We start from the raw sequence: 25,936 nt of genomic DNA, 5'->3' as shown, positions 1-25,936 counted from the left end.
ATTTGCATACATAGATTATATTGGTTTTGTAGTTTCAATTATAGAAAATTATGCTAACTAATAATTCGTACAAATCTTACTCTCAATTTGTACGTAATATTTAAAACATCATCTCCCTCAATAGCTTCAACAAGACATATTCTATTTGTCAACTAAATAGGGTAAAATGATCATTATGTCCGTTTTATACTACTTAAGGATGATAGGATAATTTTCACTTACCCACATTCTATTTGTTCTATAATTTTTTATTAACTTCTCCGTTCCTGTGAGAGGCTTTAAAAAAAATAAAAAATTATTTTAGAATTTAAAAAGATAATGAGTAGTTATATTCCGTAAAAGTATGACCTATTATCTGATTTTGTTTTTAATTTTAATTTTATTTAATATGAAAAAAATATGAATTAACCATATTATCCTCATGTAATTAGTAATTTTAATTATTAATATTTGAATTAACCAAAGACATTTTCTGATATTTTGTATATTTCATCATTCTCTACTTTTTGCTTTATATATAGATAGATGGATAACTTATCATGCATTAACTTCCATGAACACATTTACGGTAATTGTATAATGAGAAAAATATTTATGATAACATTCACATTGATGATTGATAGTCACTTCGGATCTAAATCAAGCTGGCCATCACCCGTACAGTAAAAATTTTTATAAAAAAAAAAAAAGAAAAAAAAAGTAACTTGCCTATTGCAGGTGAATTCATTAATTATCACTAATCATGTGATATATAATTTAATTTATTATTTATCACTAATCGCGTGACATATCATTTAAATTTGTCTTCACGCACATATATATACGTAAAGCTTAAGAGCCCGATTTACCCTTTTATTTTTTGATGAATCCTCCTAATTAGTATTTTTGAAAAATCATAATCCATAATCAACCAAACAAAACATATACTTTGACATCACAAAACAAACTTGTCATGTTTACATTGGGTTCTTCTTCATTATTGAATTATGAGTGGCATGGACGCGCCTTTAAAGTGAGTACGCGTCTTTGGTGCAAAAGAATATATAATAAGAAATTATTGGTGCTTATCCTAAAGTTTTTCATACGAGTAGCATACACTGAACCAAAACACAATCCAATCCAAACTGCAAACAAGGAACAAGAGAAAGTCTCAGTCGTCGAGTTCAAACTACGTTCGGCAGCGTAACACGTGGCAGGCAAGGGCTGGTTTGTGGGCCAGCTACTTCACAGCTGGCCTATGGCCCACCACTTCTGTCTTATTCCGGACTGGAATTGGACTCACTCAAACTCGAAACCAATCAGCTCCCTTCACAGGCGTCCAACTGTAACAACGGTCAAAACGCCTCGTATTTAAACTCCCGCGGACCTTGGGAAAATTAAAAAAAAATCATTTTGGGTTGGAAGAAGATGAGGGTTCTGTTGCTCAGCAACACCACCACACTCTCACTATCTTCACTACCACCACCGCGAACCCCAAAATCCCCAATTCGATCCAATTTCAGACGCAATTCAATCAATTGGGCCGAGAAAGCTCTAATTGGAGCCCTAGGTGGTGCTCTGTCGTTCGGTCTTTTGGTCTCTTCGCCTTCTTCTTCCATAGCGATTGAGTTTTCTTCTTCTTCCTCCGTTCAAGTCCAACCTTTTTCGCAGCCACCGGAGTTTTGCAGCGAAGATGAAGGAGATGAAACGGCCGAGTTAGGGTCCGAACCGGCGGTGACCAGTGAAGGGATTGTGGAGGAAGCTTGGGAAATCGTCAATGACAGCTTTCTCAACACCAGTCGCTCTCGCTCGTTCCCGGAAACTTGGCAGGTAAACAGATATTCACATGTACGAAGGTGGATTGTAGAGCTTGCACGAAAGAAAGTAACTTTTTTTTTTTTTTTGTTTAACCAAGTTAGTGAAGTTACGGAATAAGAGAGTAATTGTTCTATTTATGGATATGTGTATCGGATTCTGGATTTTCAATTGTGTATGTACATGTGTGTGTACCTATATTTATATGTATAAGTGTGTATGTGTGTGTGCGTGTGATTAATGATTGGGGATAATTTTCAGAGGAAAAGGGAAGACATAAGGAGTAGTTCAATAAAGACAAGATCAAAGGCTCATGATACGATTAAGCGAATGTTGGCCAGCTTGGGTGACCCTTATACTCGATTTCTTTCACCTGAAGAGGTAATTCATTATCTGTCCCCTCTATTCCTCTCCATATTTAGCGTTTTTTTCTTTCTTTCTTCTTCTTTCAGTATCGTTTATTCACAGAGAAGCATACAACAAGTTTTAAAATCATGATACATTGTGCTTAGGAAAGATGGGAAGAAAAATTAAGTGCTTTGATTATGAATGTTATCTCTTACAAAATATGGGTCGTCTTCACTTACGAAATTTACAGCGTATCTTATTCCATGGCACATGTCGCTTTTTTCATTGTTGAAATGAAAGTTCTCCAAGATGGCGAGGTATGACATGAGTGGTATTGGAATAAACCTCAGGGAAGTTCCAGATGACAATGGAGATGTGAAATTGAAGGTTCTAGGACTTGTATTAGATGGCCCTGCACATTCTGCTGGTGTGAGACAGGTATTTATTTCTATAGAAGCCAAACTTACAGTTATAGATGTAATATTATGTCTGTTTCTTTATATATCTCTTTCCACCTTGGATTTTCATTTGCTATTAGTTCTGCGAGTTGATGTATCACGAATTCACAGAAAGTCTTGACGGGGTTAGTGTCAAGGTTGTTTTGGGTTAGGTGCTGCTAATAGTTGGTAACTATTTAATTTAGAACTTTGAAATGAAAGTGTTGGATATGGTTCTTCTTACATATAACTGGTGGCTTTATGCATTCACATATCATTGTTCTCCCTAATGTTGGCATATCAAGAAGTGCAATAAATGAGTGAATAGGTCATCAAATAACATCTGGCTACATATATATTTTTCTTGGAAGTCTAGAACCCTGAACCTATCTGTTTGTCTAGTCATGTTACTTCACTGTCAGGATCCCAAAAAAAAATCCTGTTTTTTTTGTTATTTCCAGAAGTTTCAATGTTTATCTGTGCCTACATTTTTTCCCCCCTGTTCTGACTGGTCTATAATAGGTTTTCATGGGTTCTCTTATTTGGTAGGGGGATGAAGTACTAGCTGTTAATGGATTGGATGTGAAAGGGAAATCAGCCTTTGAAGTATCATCGATGATGCAAGGTCCTAACGAAACCTTCGTTACTATTAAGGTTGTGATACCATTTGTAATGCTGTTGTTTGTCTCTACCATAAATAGGTTATCATTTAAATTAACCTTGATAATGAGTATTGGTATTTTTCATTTTTGTTGGTTTTTTTTTTTTGCAATGATTGTTGAGAATAAACATTGTCATACTTTTAGGTCAAGCATGGAAATTGTGGGCCTATTCAATCTATTGAAGTCCAAAGACAACTTGTTGCTCGAACCCCTGTCTCTTATCGGTTGGAACAAATAGAAAATGGAACCAGATCTGTTGGATACACGCGCATAAAAGAGTTCAATGCATTGGCTAGAAAAGACTTGGTAACTGGTATGTGGTTCCCTAAACCCTAAATAATTATTGCTTCCGTTTTGTTCCCTGTTCGCTAGCTTCAGAATACTTGCTTTACCTTATTTACAACATTAGTAGGTTCTTTTTCTGCTTTGTACTAGAGTTATATGGTGGTTACTTGGTTTTAGGATTATATTAAAGGGTAAAATGATTTTTGCAGCTATGAAGCGACTTCAGGACATGGGTGCATCATACTTTATTCTGGATCTTAGAGATAATCGTGGTGGACTAGTACAGGTTTTCATTCTGGATATTAGAGATAACTTTGAGGAAATGGTTATTATCAAGTTTTCATAGGACATGTGGAAAAGTAATAAAAGAAATTTTTTACACCTTTTGTGGAAAATCATGCATCCTCTGCATGTAATTGTATTCACTCAATCCTGTCCAATTGATTATTAGCACAAGCTCAGTGATGTTTGTATGTTCCAACATGTACTTTATTTCAGCTGAATTCTGTAATTTGAAGATTCTTTATTTATACCCTTTTGCCTATTTCAGGCTGGAATAGAAATTGCCAAGCTATTTTTGAATGAAGGGGAGACGGTATGTTTCTTTCTTTTTCTAGATACAATTTTCTTGTTTATTATCTCATTGGCGGTGTTAGTGTTTGGCATTAGTTCTTTTTGTTGCATTATTTTTTAAGTCACTTCTCTATGCTAGCAGAATACTTCTGTGTTTTCTGTTGCATATATTAATTCCACAAAACTAACTATGTATACGTGGTGCATTTTCTTGATGATGTTTATGAACAGGTGATTTATACTGATGGGAAGGATCCCGAATACCAACAAAGTATTGTTGCAGATACTGCACCATTAGTTACAGCTCCTGTTATTGTACGCCCTTGTACATATCTAAGATACTTTTTATCTGTTTCCATGAATAGATTAGTGTTTAGTAATTTCCTTGTTTTTCATCAAAGGCTTATTTCTGTCTAAAATCTTTGACGTTCTCGCATAGTATCAATTGTCAACTCTGAATAATAAATTTGCTCGAACCCTGCACTGGAAGAATTTGGAAACCGATGACATTGTTTGGAATGGTCATGGGATGCAGGACACAGTGCTCTAATAAGACTTTACGATGTCACTTAAGGCTTCCTGTCTTTATCCAACATACCATAAGGGAAACCATTAGAGATTTTTTGTTGCAGCTTTTCCTTGGAAAAAGAAAACCCAAAGGTCAATGGTGTATAGTAAGGTTGCAACTATGCCCCAGCTGTGTCAACTGACCTTACCAGACTATTTCGGTTTTGTTATGATTGGGTCTGCAAGGGAGTTGAATGCTAATTTTTTTTTTTTGAACTTGGCTTGTAACTTAGAAAAAGAGTTCAAACTTTAGGTATCTATTAGATCCGTTTTAAACTTAAATGTTAAATAAGGGATAAACAAAAAAAAAGACATGATAAAACTTGCTGAGTGCTTATTAACGATTAAACCAAGGTCAAAATTGGAGTGGATACCATCCACTCATCTAAATCAGAGTAGATTAATGAAGATTTGAGACAGCACTTATTCCTTTTATGGCCGTCTCTTGAGGAGCCTGATAGGCTCAAGTTTGGGTCCAGATGGGCTCAATTTATTAAGAAATCCTTTTGCAATCTATTGAATTTCAATGCACCCTCATGTCAAACTTTGCTAGCTTTTTCCTTCTTTGGCTTGAAAAATCTTGTGATTTTGTCTTCTTTACCACTGAGTTAGGATTTGTGGCAAATGTAATTTCTAACATGTTCAGTTTATGGTTTATGACAAGGCTCTTGACTTAACTTCTAATGCAGGTTTTGGTGAACAACAGTACTGCTAGTGCAAGTGAAATTGTGAGCCGCTTGATTGTCCCAATTATGTATGATTCCTTTTAGTTTGTACAATTCTAGCATTTACATTGGTGGCTCCAATTGCAGGTTGCTTCAGCTTTGCATGATAATTGTAGAGGTGTTCTTGTTGGTGAACGGACATTTGGCAAGGTAAAAAAAATTTCATCACTGGTTCTTCAGCATTGTCTTTGGATATATATATAATGTATTTGTGTTGTGATGGAACTTGATTTAGCTAGAGTCCATTTGTTACCTAAATTCCAGCAACTTGCTTTCTAATGGCGAGTGTCCTTGGTGGATATAACAAAAGATGCCTTTTCATGATTGAGGATAGAAAGCAGATTTATCTTTTTGTCATTTAATCAATCTAAAAGTTTGGAGTTTGCAGACATTGAATCAATAAAAAATATCCCTAACGTCCCATTGATGATTTTGATGGTGTCTCTGATGCTTTTGACAGGGTTTGATTCAATCTGTGTTTGAACTTCGTGATGGCTCTGGTGTGGTTGTAACTGTTGGGAAGTATGTTACGCCAAAACATAAGGACATAAATGGCAATGGAATAGAGCCTGATTATCGAAATTTCCCAGGTATAATAATACTTCATTCTTTTGCCATAAAATCGTTCTAGACTTAATGTAATCTGAGGATCTCTTTATCCGCAGCTTGGAGTGACGTCACACAACATCTTTCACGGTGTAATATGCTTCAGCGGGGATAGATCAGTGGTTGACACAGTTCTTTCTTACCTTTGATTCTTCTGGACATTTCTACCTTTAATTGAATAATAGTCAAACGCAGAATCTGTTAGCATGAAAGCTGCATCAGTATTCTCACTTTTGGAAAACATCAACCTTTGTCAATATGCCTATAAGAGATTGACAGGGTGTATGGAACTCTTAGTTTTGAGTTCTGTACTGAAACATGTCTCCGGTGCAAGTCGGCTTACCGAAGGATCCAGGAGTGCTCACGTGGGGAAATTTGAATTGGAGAAGACCCTGGAGGTGGGGGTGGAATTTGGGACCGATACTAGTATAGGAAAATATGCTATACATTTTTCATACATAAATGTATTTGAGACCAAATTTCAACCAATATAATTAAGACTTTTAATTATGTTTGGACTTGGATTTTATCATATCACAAGCAATTAATGGGTCTCCTCCTCTACCTCCATTTATATTTAAGAGTGGTACAATTTTGTTACCAAATTTGGATATCCCAGAAAATGAGCAGCCTCCCATCTATTATTGAATAATAATAATAAATAAATAAATAAGATAAGTGGCTGATCAAGGGGCCGTCCCTCCCTTTTGTCCCTGTTTATTGTTGTGGTCATACTGACTGTTTGATTGCGCACTAGGACTGTAGTTGGTGATCATGATTATCATGCACAAAATTTGATGATGATCAAGTGACCTTCCGTGATAGGGTTTAGTATGAGGAATCCATGGAAACGAAATTATCCATGATACACCAATGATGATGATCGGTGCGTAATTGGTATGGAATACCGCAACAATGACATTCCCGTTGTGGGAAAGATGCATAATTAGCATCATCTCTAATGTGCATTAGAAAACCCAGTTATTTCCTTTTTAATTCCAGATCCAGACCCAAATCATTCTGTGTTTGGTGACCAAACCTTTGCTTCATTTTCATACTATTTCAAGGAACTGAACCAAGATACCAAATATAGCGAGGTTGCCTTACTTTTTAGTTCAAGTTTTGTTTATGCCACTAAAAAGTCACTGCCCCCAGATCCTTTCCCAAAATAGTTGATTCTCTGCTTTTTGACAGATGAACCTTAATTGCCACGAAACCTTTTATTCAAAACATCCAACACACCGACCTCAAAAGAAAGAAAGCAAGAAAACTCAAATATTTCCTTTCGTGGTATATAAATTTCTTCTCTTCAACTCTCTTGTTTTGCACGGAAAGTTTTGCATTGTTAGGTCATGAATGAACATTGAAACTGACTGATATGGACTAGGCCCAGATTAATGTTGCGTTTCAAGAGCTTGATTTGATCGTATGTATACAAGGCCAAGTTTTTATTTTATTTTGGGAACTTCCATTAAAGCTGAGTGAAGTAAGAAATCGACAAGGGGGACAATATTCTTGGTTACAGACCATTAGATGTGACTCACAAACTCTCACTTGCCCCCACCTTTAGCTTTTTGATTCAGTACCATGAAAAAAAATAACTAAACAAAACAAAATAAAAGTACAGCAAAAACAGTAGAAAGAAGAGCACAACAGAGAAAGGGAAAAATGCTGCAGCATCAGTGTCACAGAGATACCCAATTTCTTATTAGCCAAAACATGAGATTTAAATTCCATGAAATCATTCTTTTGCCTTTCACCATTTCAGATACTTTTTTTTAGGTTGCACCATCTCTTGCTTGCAATATCCAACTACCCTAATGCCTCCTTTCTCAAGTTTTCTATATTCTCCCTTCTCTCTTTTCATCTTCTCTTCGATCCAAGAAAGCTATGATTCCTCAAGATATATATAACAAATGCAGAGAAAAGAGATGAACTCTTCTTTTTGCAACAACCACCATTTCTATTTCTCTTGTGTAGTATATCTTAGCTTCTCCATCATTGTTTTGAGCCCAGAAGAAAAATCTATAATCACAAGGTGTAGAAGAAGTAGAAATGGGTGTTAGCTCTCTTCGGCATTCTGCGTTATTTTTCTTGTTTCTTTTCTTTAGTTCAGGTAATTTGAATTGTCTTCTTGGTGTGTTTCTCTTCTTCCATGTATTTCAACACAAGCCTTCTAACTACCAACCCGAATTTGCTCATCGTCTTGCATGATCATCAATTTTCTTTAATGTCCTATGGCCATGGTCAGAAGGTGCATATGTTGATTTTGTGAAAGAAAAAGATGACTGTTTCTAAAGAGCAGAGGATTTCCAAACCAGTTCCTTCTTATTTTCCAGAGTTCAGAACAATGGATAATGGGTTTCTCATTGTTAGTTTCTGATCATCAGCATGCATTTATGGTGTTTGACAATTTTAAGTCAAAATTGCATGAATTCCTGTCTAATACTAATTCACCTCCTTTGTATATGACCCAAACATGAGAAACTGACAAAGATTATCCACAAGCACAAGAAGCATTTAGCATTACCTTTTAATTCAATCAGATCACTCTTTCAAATTCATCCATTGATCATCTTAAGTAACTAGAACATGAGCGGAAAAAGAGAGAGAGAACAAAACAGAACTCACACATGCATTACAAGCATCAAACACCTAAACCTGATGGTGAATCTGATCAATAACTAAGGTGGCTTATGTTTCCATTGTTTCTACTTTTGATTTTGGAATAACTCTAGATATGTATCTTTCCTAACAGTTATTCAGGTTTGTTTGTTTTGTTTTACCTTCAACTTGTATGGATAGCAAATCATAGCAATTTCTTCCATTATTTCAAAGAAAGAAAAAGAACTTACCATGCTTTTCATTTCTTCAGGTTCAAGTGCTCCAAAGAATCCTCCTGTGGAAGCAACCCACCGAAGCAACACACAAGTGAATCGTATGCTTTTCTCATCTTCGGTGTATGCTACCCAGCTTGATACAATCCCTGTAGTCAATCCAAGTCCAACTGGATTGACTCCCACACCTTTTGTGAACCCGACAACATCACCACCAGCACCTACCACAACAGACCCAATCACAACCCCAACCCCAACACCACCAACCACAACCCCAACCCCAACACCACCAACCACAACAGACCCAGGCACAATGCCAACGCCAACGCCACCAACCACAACCCTGACCCCGACCACTCCCACCACCACAACTCCTACATCATCAGGTGGAAATTGGTGTATTGCCAGCCAAGCAGCTTCACAAACTGCCTTACAGGTAGCTCTTGATTATGCTTGTGGCTATGGAGGTGCAGACTGTGCAGCTATTCAACAAGGCGGAAGCTGTTATAACCCAAACACTCTCCGTGATCACGCTTCCTATGCCTTCAATGATTACTACCACAAGAACCCAGCTCCTACTAGCTGCAATTTTGGAGGAACAGCTCAAACCACCAACACTGACCCAAGTAAGACTTTTTCATCAAATTAAGTCCTATCAAGCAATATTGCTGAAATATGTCTTAAAAATGCGGATTGAACCTTATAGCTGTCCGAACTTTCACTGAAAAAAAAAGGAAGCTTCCTCCTTACTGAAAATATACCTGTACAATATCATAAAAAGAACCCTCTTTCATTTAATTCCAAAGATCTTGTTGAATGTTCTATCCAGCTATAGCTTCCTAGCTCTTTTGCCAAAAGTTTCAGATCCGCCACTGAACAAATTCAACTTCCTGACCTTGTTGTTCTTACGTGCTTGAATAGATGCTTAACGCTCTCCACTCTGTCTTATTGCAGGTACCGGTAGTTGTCGCTATCCATCATCCACAGCATCAACCAGGTAATCTATCATAACCCCACATCCAACTTCATTTATGAACACATCAAGTGAAAAGAAATCTTATTCGAGTTTCCAATTTCAGCACATATTCACCAGTTAACCCGTCACCACCACCCCCAACAACGATGACAACACCAACAATGCCGACAACTCCATACACCCCAAGCATTGCTACACCAGGTGGATCAACAATTTATGGTTCGGAACCAACAGAGTCCCCCAACTCAGCCACCTCTATCTCATCTTGCATGCTGCTGCTATTCACCACGACTGGGCTCTTGGGGTCACTTCTTGCAGCAAATTATCTCTAAAAGGAAACTAAGTTACAACTATTCTATCTGCAATTAGATGGCAATCCATTCACTTGCCAGCATCCTACATAAAGTTCAAGGAGGCACTGAGAATCAAAATGAGCTACTATGTTATCTCCAGGCCTTGTTCACACCATTTAAATTATTGCCATACTTCATCTATGTACACCCATTAGTAGCCTATTAAGCCTGAGAAAAGGACAGAAAAGCATAGAAATTTTTTAGGTTCTTGTATTTGTAGACATATAGGTTCTTTATCTGCAGTTTTAGTCCAATAAATTTTTAATTATTAGCTAAGTCCACCTGGCTTTAGAACTTTTTTTATTTTTATATAAAATGATAAGATGCTTATTACATATATTAGCTAGCACAATTTAAAATTTTATGATGCCAATGGATAACACAAATATAGACACTATGACAGAGTAATAGGTGTAGTTATCAAAAGTTATTGACCTAACTAGAAACAATGGATGTAGAGTAGTTGGTAAAAAGGAATGACCTATGGCTTGTCTAGTAGTAAGACATTAGATACTTAAAAAGAACCAATTTATTCAAATATAGGGTATGTTTCCCTTTCACCAACAAATAAAAATGCCTTCTTGAGATACAACACATAAAAATTTGACCTAACACGCACACGCGCCATTACAAGTACTTTCTTGGAGGATGAAGACGACAACAGATCCCTACGCTCTTCTTCATTGTCTACATTTAAAATGTTAATACTCTTTATTCCAACAATAAAATCATGCTCAATCCATATTATTGACTTTCATTCTAGATTCCAATATAATCATCAAAGGAATTTATAGAATTTTGTGCATTCAAATGGCTAGGTAGGCGACCGAGGCTGTGACATGCCAATTCCACAATCTCTATCATATCCCAAAATGGCATCACTTAACCCCAAAATGCAGTACTCCAAACCAAAAGGAAAAATACTAAAACTAGGCAAGACGACAATCGTTGTGCTCATGGAAAGACCAATTTGATCATTAACTTAACAAGCACGAAAACAAGAAGCACAATGCACAAAGATTGATTTAAGTTAATTCTACCTTAGTGGCCTAAAGTGAAGCATTTGATGTTTCTTGGCATCAGACAACTATCTCTTTTACATGTATATACGAATAATTCAAGAGTAGATCAGAAGAAAGATTACACTAGTTGACAAGATTTCCTTATATTGACAAAACATGAATAAATACTGAGAACTTTATTTATTTTATTGTATCTGTCAAGCTTTCCTAAACTCTCACACATATATCTAACACGAGAATGAAAGGTTCGTAGATCATGACTGTTCTTAGGCTTCCACCCCCTTCAGATGAGTTCATAAGGCATATGGTTGATAACTCTTTATTATTTTACAATAAACTCAGAACAGGAGAAGGCCTGACACAGCAGTGATAGAAATTATGGCTAAGGTAGCAACAAGTGAACCTCGGTCAAATGATTTCTGCAAGGTTCCTATTCGTGAGAAATGCTGGAAAGCCAAATACGCTGCAATAACCAGTGAAATAATAGCACCTTCTTGTCTTCCCCTGCCAATGGAACATAGTGAAACAAAACTACTAAGAAAATTATAAATAATGGTCAAGGTTGGTCTCAGACAATGCATTTGCCTACCTTATGTTCGTAACTTGGTAAGGAGCCACAATCACCAGGAGTAATGCTACCAATGGCAACTCAAGTTCGGCTGCAAAAGAACAAAATGAGACCGTACATATTATTACTTGACAGAGGAAATTGTAAGTAATATTACCGCACCTCAAATTTCAAATTGAAAGTAGAAAACAGAACAAGAGTTAGAGAAGTGCCAAGTAACCACTCCATAATATGCGACCCAAAACAAGAATTCAGATTTCACACTAAACCATAAGGGTCAGTATTCTGAAAAAACTGGGCAGAATCTTCAATTAATATTGAGCTGTTTATAGGAAAAGTGCCCCAATAAGGGTAGATTACACTGAATGGGTTGTTGCCCAGTGGTGAATCAAGTAAACCAATAAAGTCAACAAACCAGGCAGAAATTAGAAACTATCATTTGAGAAAACCAGATAACTATCTATTTAGAGATTTATCTATCCTACACTCAAAACAAGGAATCAAAAGAGAACCTACCAGGAATAAAGAAGAAGAGACGAACAAGAAGTGCTAAGAATGCAGTCCAGATACCATATTCGCCCCTGCAAGCCAAAATCATGTATGTCATCCAAGTTACGCATTTAAACTTAAATGGCAGACGTGGTCCATAGGTTACCAAGAAAAAAGAAAAAAACTTTTATGCAATCAAAAACTGAAGAAAAGGACAAAAAAGGAGAAAGAGAAGTTTTTGAAAGGCTTACTTAAACCATGAGATTACAGCGGATGGTGCTTGTAGAACAAACAATGGAACAAGAAATGATTTTTGAACAGCAGTGCCTTTTGCAAGCAGTAGAACCCTGGAAATGTAACAAAATTGAATACCCATTAACGCATACTCCATCACACTCAAGATCCCATTACTAAAATTGAAATCTTTCAAGGAAATTCAAAAACAAAAAAAGGGGGTCAGAGAGAGAGTTACGCAGAAGAAATGGTGGAGATCCACTGGAGGGTATGAACAGTGAGAGGTGCAGCGTAACATACCGCACCCGATCCCATGCTCTTCTTCTTCTTCTTCAGCACCCCGAGATCATTATTTCCACCAATCGAAACTCTACCCGGAAAACAAAACCAGAGATTTGCATTCAATTTCAGCGTCAACAATTGAAAATTTGAAACCTTGAATGTGAAATTACAAAATTACCTGAGAGGGTTATAGTGGAGTGAGCTGGAGGTGCGAGCAAGAAGAAGACTAGAGAGCTTGGCCGGCCTTGGTTGAGAGACGGAGAACTTGGTGCTGCTCCTGATGCTGTAAAGAGAGAAAGTCTGTGGTGACGTGGAGGAGAGTGAGAGGCTCGCCATTTTCATATCTTGCTCTGCTTTCTCTTTTTGGCTCCAGCGCAGAGAGAGACAAACACACACTAGTGTGTAGAGTGAGAGAGTGAGAGAGTGAGAGTGAGATTGGAAGGTGGTGGAGGGTGGTGGAGGGCACAATGATTTATTTACCGTAATTCACTATTTCCCGGCAAATAATTTGGATCCACGTGTTCGGTTTGCGGTTCTCCTTAGACGGATCATTGAGGTAGTCATCTAATTAATATACATATATAATAGTTTTGATATAATGATATTCTAAATTACTATAATATCTAATATACGGAGATTGAGATCGAATTTTTCTGTGTTAATGTAAAGTACAATATAAATTGAATTACATAACGAAAGAGATAGAAATTGAGAAACGAAAGAATATGTAAACCATCGATAATAACACGAAGACAGGTGAAGTTTTTAATATTTGGTTATTATAAATGCATAAATAGGCAGTTTAACTGTAGCAAACCAAATATGGCTCAATTTTTCCTGGTCGGACTATAAATTTTTTGTTGAGACACCCTCTTTGAGATATTTTCGCGAAAATGCCAATGGACAGATTGGATGTTGTACCAAACTTATTTTTGTTGCATGGGGCGATTGGCCCCACTTGCCACAACATGAACAAGGTATTTGTTTTTGTGTATCAAAGGGTAGATTTGATATTTCCTATTATAATGGCTGACCTAACCGCATCTCTTAACAGCAGCGGCTGTGTGTGCAGAGAAAACAGGTGTAAAATAACCAATCTTTAACTGTTCTGCTGAACAAAATTAACCCTTTTTAACCTCCCAAACCCAACCAACTTCTAGTCAGTTAAATACTTGTTCAAGGCAGTTACCGTGGCCAAAAGCTAAACGACATCACGTTCAAACCAGCTGCTTGCTTGCTACTGTATGCGTCTGAATATATACCACCAAATTAAACTTGTATGAACTTCTGAGATTTGTTGTGGTGGCCGTGGCAAAATGTCGTTGTACGAAGCGTTGGCTAATACTACGGTGACAATATGCACCGATCTTCCGTTTCGTGTAAATTCGCTTGGGTTGTGGAAAAGATCGGAAAGATGGACGGTGAATGCTACTACTCCGTTGGTGAATTTCTCATTTCCTCTGCAGAATTACACGATGCCAATCCTGGAGTTTGAAATGACTCTCATGTTTGTTCTCACCGAGCTCACCCATCTCTTTCTCAAGATCTTTGGCCTCCCGGCTTTGGCCGCTCAACTTGTGGTAAGTACTACATATTTCTCACGTGCTTTAATTCTCTTCTCATTAATATCCTTTTAGTTTCGTCTCTATGCATGGTCTCGTCTCCATAGGTTAAAATTAAACAACTGTAGATGCATGTGAATCTCACAATAATGTATTTTTTTATCATCATTGAAGTTGTCTTTAGAGAGATGATAATGATCAATTGGCTTCGGGAATTGCAGGATGTGAGATGGCTAATCCATGTAAAGTCGTTCGTCATGATTGTCTCACATCCAGCAAAAGGCGTTCCAGCTTTTGAAGTTTTTATTTATTTATCATAAAACTAAAATGTACACTTCAAATTTACGAGTAAATTATGAATGTATTTTCTCTTTTGGTGGAACCATGCAGGCAGGAATACTCCTTGGTGATGCAGGACTTTCCCGAATAGTCAAATCATCTAGTCATCACGATATGAATCCCATATTTCCTTTTGCCAATCAAGAAATACTCAACATAATGTCGCTATTTGGCTACATATTTTTTTCCTTCTTGATCGGAGTCAAATTGAACTTGGGGTTAATACCTAAATCCGGAAAAAAAGCCCTCTATACCGGCGCATTAAGCCTGTCAGTGCCTATAGTAGCCGGCGTCGGTACCATAATCCTCCTTCACTCTAAATGGTTCTTAAATGGGCAAGAAATTGTGCAGCTTGCGTTTCTAACAGCAATGCACTCTCTAACTCCCTCTCCCGTCGTAGTTTGTCTCCTCACCGATCTCAAAATCCTGAACTCCGAGCTTGGCCGGTTAGCGTTGTCTTCGGCGCTTGTCAGCGACCTCTGCACCATTGCCATCACCAGCGTTGCAGCAATGGCAACAGCCGTGCAACAAAATATGCTCAAAGGGATACGGGACATAGTGGTAATGGTAGCCTACGCTTTATTTGTTTGGCTTGTTTTTCGACCATTTATGTTTTGGATTGCTAAACGAACACCTCAAGGCAAGCCTATCAAAGACTCGTACGTTGTCCTAATCATGCTGGCTTTTCTCGGATCTGCGTTGCTTTCCAATTGGTGTGAGCTGTCTTTTGTCACCGGACCTTTGATGTTGGGTTTTGCCGTGCCAGATGGGCCACCAGTAGGAGCTACTTTGGTGAACAAGTTTGACTTTATGGTCAATAGGGTTTTTATGCCAGTTTTTGCGACCACTTCCATGATGAGGGTTACAATTTCCCTGCCTAAGGCTCACAAAAGGACAGTTTTAGCCGCCACAATTGTTACTTCTGTAGTTTACTGCAGCAAATTTGTAGCTTCTTTAGTGATCCCTTTGTGTTGCAAGATGCATATGAGGGATGCAATAGCGCTGGCTCTCATTTTGTGTAGCAAAGGAGTTGTTGAGTTAGGCGCGTACACCTTTGCTAGCGACACTTGGGTAAGCTTTTCATATGAATTCAACTTCTCTCTAACAATAATATTACGTGACATGCAGACGTGTTGTTTGTCACACGCTAATTATTTCATTTATAAAAAATTAGAACTCTCACTCACATTAATTCATGTTTTCTTACACGCAAATTTACTAACTAGGGTTTTCAATGTTATTCCTTTGTCATGTGCAGATAATATTTTCTGAAGTCTTTGATTATATGATGTTAACCGTTGTGTTATATGTACTCATCGTCCCACCTCTTATAAGACTCTTGTACGATCCTAAGAGAAAATACGTAGGCTATCAGAAAAGAAACCTTATGCATTGGAAACCCAATTCCGAGCTCCGAATCCTTGCATGCATCAACAGAGCTGATAACACCCCTGCCATAATTAACTTTCTCGATGCTTCGTGCCCAACCCGAGACAGCCCCATTGCCGTCTATGTCCTCCACCTCGTCAAGCTAGTTGGTCGAGCCGCCCCCGTCCTAATTTCCCACAATCTACAAAAGAGAACCCTTTCAAACAATTCACTCTCCGAGAACGTCATTATTTCCTTCTCCAACTTTCAGAGAGACAACGAAGGAGCTGTTTTTGCACAAGTCTTTACGGCAATCACTATACCAGACTACATGTACGACGACATATGCACCCTCGCGATAGACAAAGCAACGTCGCTTATAATCCTCCCATTCCATCGAAAGTGGTCGAGAGTCAACGGGTCAATTGAGTCAGAAAACCAAAACACAAGGACACTCAATTGTAGGATGCTCGAAACAGCGCCGTGCTCGGTTGGCATCCTTGTCAACCGTGGTCACGTAAAATACACCAACTCCTCAGCATCACCTAACGAAGCGTACCGAGTTGCATTGATTTTTCTTGGAGGGAGCGACGACAGGGAGGCGCTTACCCTTGCGAAGCGCGTGGCTAAGGACGCGTACATCAGCCTGACGGTGATTCGGTTAGTCGATGCGTCCGGGGATGAAGACGGGAACGACAAATGGGAGTGGGTGCAGGACAATGAGATGTTGAAGGAAATGAAGTATAATGGCGCGGGGTACGTGAGTTATGTGGAGCAGATTGTAGAGGACGGGATTAAAACGACAAGGAAAATACGGTCGTTGATGGATGAAAATGAATACGACATGTTCATAGTTGGGAGAAGATTTAATGTGAGCAGCCCTCAGACTTTGGGTCTTGATCAATGGAGTGAGTTTCCGGAGCTTGGGGTTATTGGAGATATGCTTTCGTCGACGGACTCTCGCTGCAAATCCAGTGTCTTGGTCATTCAGCAACAACAACAACGTTAGATAACAAATTTCATACCTACTTTTTGTTGTTTAGAGATAGGATTTTGTTTTGTTTTTGGAATTTTCTTTGTTTTTTCTCCAAGGACTAAACTTAATAGGATTTCTCACACTCACATTAGAAAAGTGTTATGGAATTCGAACCGGTGACATTTGGTCTACAAACAAAGCCATTTTTCTTGGGCTAGACCCTCTTTAGTGATGCGTTCTTCTTACACTTTTTTTGTAACCTAGAAATTTCAAAAATTTCCCCAAAACTCATCTTATAATAAAAAACAATAGTAATAACTAACTAACTAGCTATTAGTCAGATTAGCAAATGAAATTATTTAGGTTATTATAGAAGTATGTATTTATTTACAAATGTCAAGTCCATCTTGTTATATCCAAAATCTTCTTTCAGAGAAGACAAAAAAATAGACACAGCCCAACCCTATTATATTTAGATTCTATATAAAAAAAACCAAATATTTGCTAAAAGGAAAAGTTAAAAGAAAATATTAGCAGAAGTTGGAGAACCAGCTACCCGCTACCGCCTGTCATCGGCACTCACTCTACCGCGTCCCTTCCCTCTCTTCTCTGTCTCTGAGATCACATTCATCAATTTTGGGCCCATGAGAACTTGTAATTGCGAATCGGAGCCTGAGCCCATGGAATCAGACTCTCCAGGTAAACAAACACACAGGCTCTCTCTCTCTCTCTCTCTCCCCCTCAATAAGCTTGCCTGAATATGATATTTGTTCATCTAGCTACTGTAATCTGCTCTCTGAATGCTCAAGTAATTTACCGCTCAAATTCTTTTGCGTTTTTCACTCAGATGATTTTCGTCGAGACTCACTAGACTTTGATCACTGGACTTCACTCATTTCAGAGATAGAGACTGCATATTCTGTAAGCAAATTGCTTTCTTCTTCTTCTTCCTCTTCTCTCTTCCTCTATAATTTTTTATTTATTTATGAATGTTTGGTTGTGAAATTCTCTGCAGGATGACGTAGAGAAAATATCTTCAGTTTATGACTCGTTCTTGTCCGAGTTTCCGCTGTGCCATGGATACTGGAGGAGGTACGCTGATCTTAAGGGCCGCTTATGCAGCGTTGACAAAGTTGTTCAAGTTTTCGAACGAGCGGTGCAATCAGCAACGTACTCTGTTCCCCTGTGGGTGGACTACTGTAACTTCGCTATGGCAGCTTTTGAAGACCCATCTGACATTCGCAGGTGATAACAATTAGCTTCCATAACAGTTTTCAGCTGCAAATTTCGAATACTTGGATTTCTTGCTTGGTGGGGCAAAAAGTACATCAATTTTGACGCAATTAATTATTAATTTTTTGTTTCTGTTTGAAATTCTTTGACAGATTATTTCAGAGAGGCATGTCATTTGTTGGAAAGGATTACTCATGCCATACTTTGTGGGACAAATACATTGAATTTGAGTATTCTCAGCAGCAATGGAGTTCGCTGCCCCAGATTTACATCCAAGCTCTTAGATTTCCTACCAAAAAGTTGCATCGTTATTACGAAAGGTATATCTCTTTGCATTGATTCTTTGGATCTTCAGAGTTTTTGAAATGTAAGGAGAAAAATATGAAATCATCGTTATCAATGAAGTGTGTACACTCCATTACACTTCTGAAGTACAACCTCATAAACTTTGATTGCTCATTCATTATAATTTCTTATTATTCAATGGTATTACTATGTATTTTTCTGAAGACCTTGATTTGCACAATTATTGACAGTTTACCACAATCTCCCGTTTGCTATTATGATTGATTTCTAATGACCTAGGTTTATGTTGTGCTTGCGGAATGCAACATTTTATGATTTTATGTATTTTTCCCTCTTCTAGTTGAGCCATTCAGATGTTATTCTTACAAGGCATGAGTTCCATGTTTTCTTTAGTTTGAAGAAGTTCGCTGCCTCATGTGAAGAGGAGATGAAATGCCAGAGTAGTTCTACTGTAGATTCGCAATCAGAAACTGTGCTTGATAGTGAAGCCCCTACAATTTATAGAGATGATGAAATTGCTCTTGTTGCCAAAGACTTGCTTGATCCACCAATTAGCTTAGAAAGGTCTAAAGCACTGCAAAAATACATATATGTCGGAAAGCAGTTGTATCAGGAAGCTTGTCGGCTGGATGAAACAATTCGTACTTTTGAGATTAATATAAGGAGGTCTTACTTCCATGTCAAGCCAATTGATGTGGGTCAGTTGGAAAATTGGCATCACTATCTGGACTTTGTTGAGATCCAAGGGGATTTTGACTGGGTATGATTCTATATTGTTCTTCTGCTTATGTGGCCTTGGCCTCTTGCCTTTCTTTACTGTTATCGTAACCCCCTTTATTCATTGAGTGTAGGCTGTTAAATTTTATGAGAGATGTTTGATTCCGTGTGCCAATTACCCTGAGTTTTGGATGCGTTATGTGGAATTCATGGAAATCAACGGAGGAAGAGAGATTGCAAATTATGCTCTTGACCGAGCAACCCAAATATTTATGAAGGTATTTTTCCTTGAAACCATTATTCTCCTGCTTCAAATTTAAAGGTACTTATGCTAAGTTTCATTAAGAATTGATGTAATCTGAAGAAGTTTTTGCACCAGTATTTTCCTTCACTATTCTGCTGCTATACATCAAGTAAATTGATAACTAATATATTTGATCCATTTTTCATATTTAGTTTTCTTTTATTGTTATGCATCATATGGAGCTTAGCTCCTTCTGTGATGTTAAAAAGCATGCTTAAAGAAAGTTAAACGAATTAAATCTGTTAAAATTTGCTTTTAGGGGTCCATGACAAGAAAGACTACAACATGAATATACATCTAGTTTTAGGTTGTGGTAAAATGGTTTTATTGGCCAATCTAAAGACTATAATATTGGTAAGTTACAGGCTAATCGTCAATTTTTGTAGTCAGTGCACTGATGAATCCTACTGAGTTATATTTTCTGGGGTATCCTCTTTAGTGATTGAAGTGGAAACCTTCATAGCGTGAAATGGACCAGGAGATGTGGCACTTTTCTTAAGAATATGTGAATGTTGGGACATTTAATGGGCTTTCCAAAAATACTAACATTCTAAAGTTTGTTGGCTAAGCTTTATGTTTTTTATGTTTTATTTATTTTATTTATTTATAGGATTTACCTATCTGGAGCCAAATGTATATCTTTTTTTCTTAAGGTAATTATGAACATATGACTTCATTGTTCACCTTACTGGTTACCGGGGAATTGAGGCAAAGGTTTAATTTTCTTCCATGTAAGGATACACCCGGAACTCCTTATGGTTTGGATTATATGTATTAGACATATCTTTGCTTTTGTAAAACCAATCCATTACACTAGGATTTGCACCAAGAGCCATATATTTTGTACTGAATCCTGTTGTTGGCAACTTATAGTAGTGCTATTGAGATTGACTATATTAGAGTTCTCCTGTAAAATTAGTATTAGAAACTATGTGACTAGTTTATGCCATGCTGAAACTTGCTCGATTGCTGCTTTCTATAGGATGCCTTGACTCGATTGCTTTGTACATGACTGGAGATGTTTATGGCCCTGCTCATATGTTCGTTGCAGAGACTGTCGGTGATTCACCTTTTCAATGCCAGGTTTAAGGAGAAAATAGGAGATGTATCTGGTGCCCGTGCTGCTTTTCCTAAATGTGATACAGAATCAGATTCCCAGTTTGTGAAGAATGTTATGTTAAAGGCTAATATGGAAAAACGTATGGTATGCAATTAGCTCTTTCATCACTTCAAGGAAATATCACCTGTACATATTAATTAGATCAAGAATGAGGACTAACACATGCTGATGGTTTTCCTACATTATCAGGGAAATTTCGCAGTAGCTTCCAATATATACAAAGAAGCACTAGAAATGGCGGCAGAGAAGAAAAAGTTGCATACTCTTCCTATTTTATATGTTCATTTTTCCCGACTTACCTACATGGTAGGTAATATATGAACTCAGGAAAATCCAGTTTCTCAGCGTTGGTGTCACATCAGTTATTTTATGTACATTTGGTTCTATTTCAACTCTCTAGGTTTTAAGTACTTAATGTCACTTAGGCTTATTAAGTAATTAGAAATGTTTGATTGCACAGATTTCCATTTTTCTGTGTGCTTCCATTGTCCCCTTAATATTTTGACTTTTTAGGTGATTATTCCATCTTTAAGTGGTACATGAGTGCTCCAGCCAACTTGATATGACTATTAACATCTCCTTGCTTCCTGGTTATAGATGACTGATAGTGCAGATGCTGCCAGAGATGTCTTGATAGATGGCATCAAACACTTGCCTCATTGCAAATCACTTCTAGAGGTATATTTCTTCTTTTAGCATCTCTCATGACTATTAAAACATTTCCAGATCGTAAAGGAAACCTGTTCTGGAAATACAGTCTGCACCAAACATCAATCTATAATTTAACCCTTGCTGCATTGTAGCATCATGATACAAGTTTAACTGCTATCGGAGACTAGTAAAGTTTCTTGGTTATGCCTGCAGGAGTTGATAAACTTTTCAATTATGCATGGAGGGAAGCGACACCTAAACGTGGTAGATTCTATTGTAGCCACTGCAATATCTCCACAGTCAAGTGTATCTGATGTTCTGAATGCAAAAGATGCAGAGGATATTTCAAGCTTATATTTAGAGGTTAAAATTTCTCTTTGAACTCATTTCTATGTATATGCTGGTTTTGGGAAAAATAGTAGATTGGCGTGAAAAGGTGTTACTTGTTGGGTTATGCCTCTCCAGATTTTCAAACCATATTCTATAATTTTAGATCTTTAGTTTGATCAAGCTTATTGTCAAGTTTGATCAAAGCTTATTGTCATTCAGAATGAATGTCAATTTACTTTTCCACTAATTACAGGGTGCATGGTGCTTTGCTACAATACTTGGACTTCCTAAATTTTGTCCAGAGCCCCTTCCAGCAAAATAAAAAGCATGATTTTCTTTGGTAGAGTCAATTCATAATATAATCTCTAATTATGTTTTCCTGTGCTGAAAGATTTAACTGTTTTATTTTGATGAACAAGTAGATGGGTATCTAGATGTGCATCCAAGGCAAGGACACATTGATTGAAGCATCATATGTTATCTCCACATACTAACTAATGGAGAAAATTACACCAACCTCCCTTGCTGTTTACTAAAAATGTAGTATCCTTCCTTATTTTAAAATTTTACATTAACATCCTTCTCAATCCCTTCACATGGGGAATTTCAACTAACTTTTACTACTGGACCTGGACATACAGTTTTCAAATTCTGAATGGATTGTATTAATATTGTTAATTAAAAGTCAAAATAGTGCTCTTTTATTTTTTGAAATGTGTTTTCAAAATGGTGATGGCAATATTTCTTTTTAGAATGCTGATGTTTAACTTAGTTACATATTTAAGTGATATAAAAACTACAAGAAAGTGAGAACTTATTTGAAAATCTCTCTAGAATTTACAATGACAAGCAAGGCTGTTGTAAATTCCTGTAATATGAGATGGTTCTCTACTTAATTCACTCTAAATATAGAGTTTATGCTATTACATCTAATTCCAAGGGTTCTAACTTGTGTATGATGGCAACAGTTTGTTGACCTATGTGGAACTATACATGAAGTAAGAAAGGTGTGGAATCGGCATGTACGATTGTTCCCATCCTCTACTAGGAGAACTTTTGATCAGCATGCTACATTTACAAAACTTTTGAAATTGGCTAGAGGAACAAAGGAAACATTGGTTGCTCAGCCTCAGCAGCCATCTGGAGATTGTAGTTCTGACTCCCTGATTGAGCTCCCATTGCATGACAGTAAAATGTTATTGCCAGACAATCATAAAATCGAGTCTGGCCAGGATCCTACTGACCAGATATGTGACCAGAAATTGTCATCTCCCGGAAGTCAACTTGAGAAGACTACTTCTGACAAGCTTCAACCAAGGCAACCTGAAAACATACAGGAAACGCTGAAACTGCCATCTCTAGAAGTTTCAAAAGAGCAATCCAGAGATGATACACCAGAAGCAAATCTGTCATCTGTAGATTTAGTCATAGTGAAGCAGGTATCTCCTGAAGTTTCTGAGGAGCCCAGAGAAAATACTCCTGAACCGAAGGCATTATCTGTTGAATTAGGATGTCAAGTTGCTGAAGGAAATGATTCTGTAGAACCTTCACAAGAAGGCACAAACAGGAGTGATGCTAATCGAGAGTGTGATAATAAGTCTGAACAAGACCTGAAGCCACTGTCGTTAGAGTGTCTTTCTCTAAATTCCCAGGAGAATATAAATCTGGATTTAATACCCCCCATTTATCTCAACTGCGAAGGTTCTCAAGAAACCTGTACTTCAAATGGAAGGAAGCTAGAGAGCAATTGCAAATCTAATGAAGACTCTTATATGTACAGCCCAAGAAAGGCCAGAGCTTTGGAGACGGCTGGAAATAAAGTGGTTAATCCTATTTCAACACATGCACTTTCTCAACCAGCTGTGAATAGTTACGGAGACTGGCATCAAAATAATCGTTCTGGTAAAGTTCGTAGAGATTCCAAATTTGGGTTTCGGGGACGTTTACAAAGAAAATCATATCAGCAGCAGCCAGTTTCCCCACAAAAATACCCACAAACTGAAGTGGGTGGTCCAATGCCTGGGACTGGCAGTCTATGTCAACCCTCTCAATTTGTGTCTTCACAGAGCCCACAAATTCAGCAAGGCAGCCAGGATCATAATCCGTATCAAGCAGCAGCCACTCCTGCTAATGTAATGGCACCTAAGGCTTGGCATATGCAAAATGTACCACAACCAAATTATGCCTCTTCATGTCAGCCCCAGTTGCCTGTCCAATCTGTTGTTCCACAGGCATCTCAAGGATCAATTTTAGGGCAGTACGGGATGCAGAATAGTCAAGCATATAATCAGATGTGGCAATATTATTACTACCAGCAGCAGCAGCAGCAGTTCCTTCTTCAACAACAGCTGCATCAAACACAGCAGCAACAACAACAGCCCCAGCCCCAGCCCCAGCAGCAGCAGGTCTTGTTGCAACAGTATCAGCAGCAGCCGCAACAACTTCAACAATACTATGGTCAGATGCAACAGCAGCAATTACAGACACAACACAATATGCAGCAACAGATTCCTTTGCAACAACAGCAATATAATCAGCAGTTGCAAATGCAACAACAGCAACTTCAGCAACCTCATCAGCAGCAGCAACTTCAGGAACAACAGCATCTGAGTTACATGCAGAACAATCAGCAGCCACTCCAACAGCAATCACTTATGCAGGAGCAGCAGCAGCAGCAAATTAGTCCTGGGATTAAGCATGACAACTACTACCATCAGGTGTGATATTGAACTTTGACTACAATGCATGGTTATGTTACTGCATTGTCAAGGAAACTAAGAAATACATGTTTAAATTAAATGTCAATAACTCCAAGTTGAACCACTTAATCAGGGGGACTAGGTTATCCAGATGCGTGCTAATATTACATGAGCATATGATCAGTATACCATGCATTAAATGTATCATTTTGTGTAACTGGCAAGCGAAGTAACAATTTCAAATTAATGAACCCAAAAAAGGAAAAAGAATAAAGAGTTAGAGGTATGACGACATGAAACTATCACATGTTCATTCTTTTCTCCCTCCTCTTCTCCAATTTTAAATTAATGTAACCGTAAAAGGATCATGTCATCTTTTTCTCTCGTTCTTCTTCCCCACTGGATGTTCTGTTCATCCTTAGGGTCCAGCATAAAGCAAACAGTTGAATTCTATTTTTAGTTATGAGAAACAGAAAAAACTGTGGAAACATGTTTGAGGAGATTTTTCCCCCGCAGAATTTTCGTTCAATGATCTGTGCTTTTGTTCATTCTTAGAAAGCTGATTGCTGGCAGTCGTGTTGTCCAGACTACATTGTTTCCAAAGCTGGTTTCTGAGGATTATCGAGACATTCTCTGTTCATTTACTTCAAAGCTGATTTCTAAGTTGTTTCAAATTGGCCCATGTATGTGGGCATCTTGGCCCCTTTTAACCCAAAAAAATAGAAAAGACGGTCATGTCTCAGTTAAAAACTAAGGAATTTATTTACTTTGGAGCTAGATTTATCCCAAAAAATATTATGATAAAAAAAAAAAATAGTCGTACACCATGCATTGTCCAAAATGTGTTGACGTATCCCCTTTTCTACTTCCCTTTGAATGTCTGCACAGTTGTATCTAGCATAAATGTTATTCTCTTGTTTTTGGGTTGTGTAGGATCAAGCACCTGTGCCACCAAATAATTCTGATAGCCATGGAACAGTTGTATCTTCCGCATCTCCTCATACGCAGACAGAAATGAAGGCAGATGCCCCGGCAGGCAACACGAGCATGCTGTGATTTACGACATGGAGACCCTCCTTGAAAGGGACGTTGAATTATATTTTCATGTAATTCTAGTACAAAGTTAACCGTTGTTCATTATGTTACCTCCTTTTTATATGACAGTAGCTCAATTCAGCCAAAAGGGACTGGCCCTTGTATGTTGAGCGACCATTTTTTGTGTTGCAAAGACATCCAGTTGCAAATGATACAACTAGTTGTACTTTCAGCGATGGTTTGAAATGATGGACTAGTAGCTTTAATTGAACGTGAATTTGTCCATTTCTAAGTATATTAATTTGTCTGCTAAAAAAATAAAAATAAAAAGTAATTAATTTGTAACCAGTTGAATGGCGTAGTGAACAGTCCGGAATTTTCATACCAGCAATGGAAACCATTTCTTATTCATGCCCATGGGAGCATGAGAAAGAACCATGGCTTATCGATATACCTGCAGATGGTTCAACCTCGACAATAATGGGTCAGAAAAAGTGGGGCATTATCACCCCATACTCTCAGTGAAAGGGGTAAATAT

The 25,936-nt window shown here is 37.7% G+C and overlaps 5 protein-coding genes and 1 long non-coding RNA gene across 6 annotated transcripts; 4 read left to right on the top strand and 2 right to left on the bottom strand.

The window, feature by feature from the left end:
* On the top strand, positions 1,306–6,551 carry LOC18780214 (carboxyl-terminal-processing peptidase 1, chloroplastic). Its single transcript, XM_007212961.2, has 12 exons — positions 1,306–1,809; positions 2,056–2,175; positions 2,443–2,580; positions 3,129–3,233; positions 3,386–3,554; positions 3,736–3,812; positions 4,077–4,121; positions 4,331–4,414; positions 5,356–5,394; positions 5,479–5,541; positions 5,852–5,981; positions 6,057–6,551. Exons 1-12 carry the CDS (start codon positions 1,408–1,410, stop codon positions 6,110–6,112), a joined length of 1,428 nt encoding a protein of 475 aa, XP_007213023.1. The 5' UTR covers positions 1,306–1,407; the 3' UTR covers positions 6,113–6,551.
* On the top strand, positions 7,420–10,439 carry LOC18778757 (PLASMODESMATA CALLOSE-BINDING PROTEIN 1). Its single transcript, XM_007213404.2, has 4 exons — positions 7,420–8,113; positions 8,873–9,460; positions 9,789–9,831; positions 9,914–10,439. Exons 1-4 carry the CDS (start codon positions 8,053–8,055, stop codon positions 10,140–10,142), a joined length of 921 nt encoding a protein of 306 aa, XP_007213466.2. The 5' UTR covers positions 7,420–8,052; the 3' UTR covers positions 10,143–10,439.
* On the bottom strand, positions 7,681–8,945 carry LOC109948568. The gene is made up of 2 exons (XR_002271216.1): positions 8,853–8,945; positions 7,681–8,232 (listed from the first exon to the last, which is right to left on the bottom strand). It is a non-coding gene; the product is annotated as an uncharacterized LOC109948568 (long non-coding RNA).
* On the bottom strand, positions 11,264–13,206 carry LOC18779742 (cold-regulated 413 inner membrane protein 2, chloroplastic). Its single transcript, XM_007211919.2, has 6 exons — positions 12,937–13,206; positions 12,715–12,846; positions 12,494–12,589; positions 12,270–12,334; positions 11,775–11,844; positions 11,264–11,689 (listed from the first exon to the last, which is right to left on the bottom strand). The coding sequence occupies exons 1-6, from the start codon at positions 13,098–13,100 to the stop codon at positions 11,524–11,526; spliced, it is 693 nt and encodes a 230-aa protein (XP_007211981.1). The 5' UTR covers positions 13,101–13,206; the 3' UTR covers positions 11,264–11,523.
* LOC18780436 (cation/H(+) antiporter 4) lies at positions 14,075–17,136 on the top strand. Its single transcript, XM_020561640.1, has 3 exons — positions 14,075–14,338; positions 14,711–15,730; positions 15,918–17,136. Exons 1-3 carry the CDS (start codon positions 14,075–14,077, stop codon positions 17,034–17,036), a joined length of 2,403 nt encoding a protein of 800 aa, XP_020417229.1. The 3' UTR covers positions 17,037–17,136.
* Positions 17,402–25,669, top strand: LOC18778223. Its single transcript, XM_007213630.2, has 12 exons — positions 17,402–17,702; positions 17,851–17,924; positions 18,019–18,248; positions 18,389–18,556; positions 18,936–19,302; positions 19,394–19,537; positions 20,615–20,767; positions 20,873–20,989; positions 21,281–21,361; positions 21,548–21,697; positions 22,633–24,381; positions 25,297–25,669. The coding sequence occupies exons 1-12, from the start codon at positions 17,648–17,650 to the stop codon at positions 25,417–25,419; spliced, it is 3,411 nt and encodes a 1,136-aa protein (XP_007213692.2). The 5' UTR covers positions 17,402–17,647; the 3' UTR covers positions 25,420–25,669.

This window comes from Prunus persica, chromosome G4 (assembly GCF_000346465.2).
Source record: "Prunus persica cultivar Lovell chromosome G4, Prunus_persica_NCBIv2, whole genome shotgun sequence".
NCBI lineage: Eukaryota > Viridiplantae > Streptophyta > Magnoliopsida > Rosales > Rosaceae > Prunus > Prunus persica.
Note: the sequence above shows the minus strand (reverse complement) of the source record. Positions and strands in the feature narration are given on the sequence as shown.

Bases quoted from the DNA above. Each gene is read 5' to 3' on its own strand.
- LOC18780214 (XM_007212961.2), top strand. From the start codon at position 1,408: ATGAGGGTTCTGTTGCTCAGCAACACCACCACACTCTCACTATCTTCA. The intron at 2,581-3,128 runs GTATTTATTTCT...CTTATTTGGTAG, and splicing joins ATTCTGCTGGTGTGAGACAG to GGGGATGAAGTACTAGCTGT. The intron at 5,982-6,056 runs GTATAATAATAC...CTTTATCCGCAG, and splicing joins TGATTATCGAAATTTCCCAG to CTTGGAGTGACGTCACACAA.
- LOC18778757 (XM_007213404.2), top strand. From the start codon at position 8,053: ATGGGTGTTAGCTCTCTTCGGCATTCTGCGTTATTTTTCTTGTTTCTT. The intron at 8,114-8,872 runs GTAATTTGAATT...TCATTTCTTCAG, and splicing joins GTTTCTTTTCTTTAGTTCAG to GTTCAAGTGCTCCAAAGAAT. The intron at 9,832-9,913 runs GTAATCTATCAT...TTCCAATTTCAG, and splicing joins TCATCCACAGCATCAACCAG to CACATATTCACCAGTTAACC.
- LOC18779742 (XM_007211919.2), bottom strand. From the start codon at position 13,100: ATGAAAATGGCGAGCCTCTCACTCTCCTCCACGTCACCACAGACTTTC. The intron at 12,847-12,936 runs GTAATTTTGTAA...TTTTCCGGGTAG, and splicing joins CTCCACTATAACCCTCTCAG to AGTTTCGATTGGTGGAAATA. The intron at 12,590-12,714 runs GTAACTCTCTCT...TTACATTTCCAG, and splicing joins ATCTCCACCATTTCTTCTGC to GGTTCTACTGCTTGCAAAAG.
- LOC18780436 (XM_020561640.1), top strand. From the start codon at position 14,075: ATGTCGTTGTACGAAGCGTTGGCTAATACTACGGTGACAATATGCACC. The intron at 14,339-14,710 runs GTAAGTACTACA...GGAACCATGCAG, and splicing joins CTTTGGCCGCTCAACTTGTG to GCAGGAATACTCCTTGGTGA. The intron at 15,731-15,917 runs GTAAGCTTTTCA...TGTCATGTGCAG, and splicing joins CCTTTGCTAGCGACACTTGG to ATAATATTTTCTGAAGTCTT.
- LOC18778223 (XM_007213630.2), top strand. From the start codon at position 17,648: ATGAGAACTTGTAATTGCGAATCGGAGCCTGAGCCCATGGAATCAGAC. The intron at 18,557-18,935 runs GTATATCTCTTT...TGTTTTCTTTAG, and splicing joins TTGCATCGTTATTACGAAAG to TTTGAAGAAGTTCGCTGCCT. The intron at 20,990-21,280 runs GTAGGTAATATA...TCCTGGTTATAG, and splicing joins TTTCCCGACTTACCTACATG to ATGACTGATAGTGCAGATGC.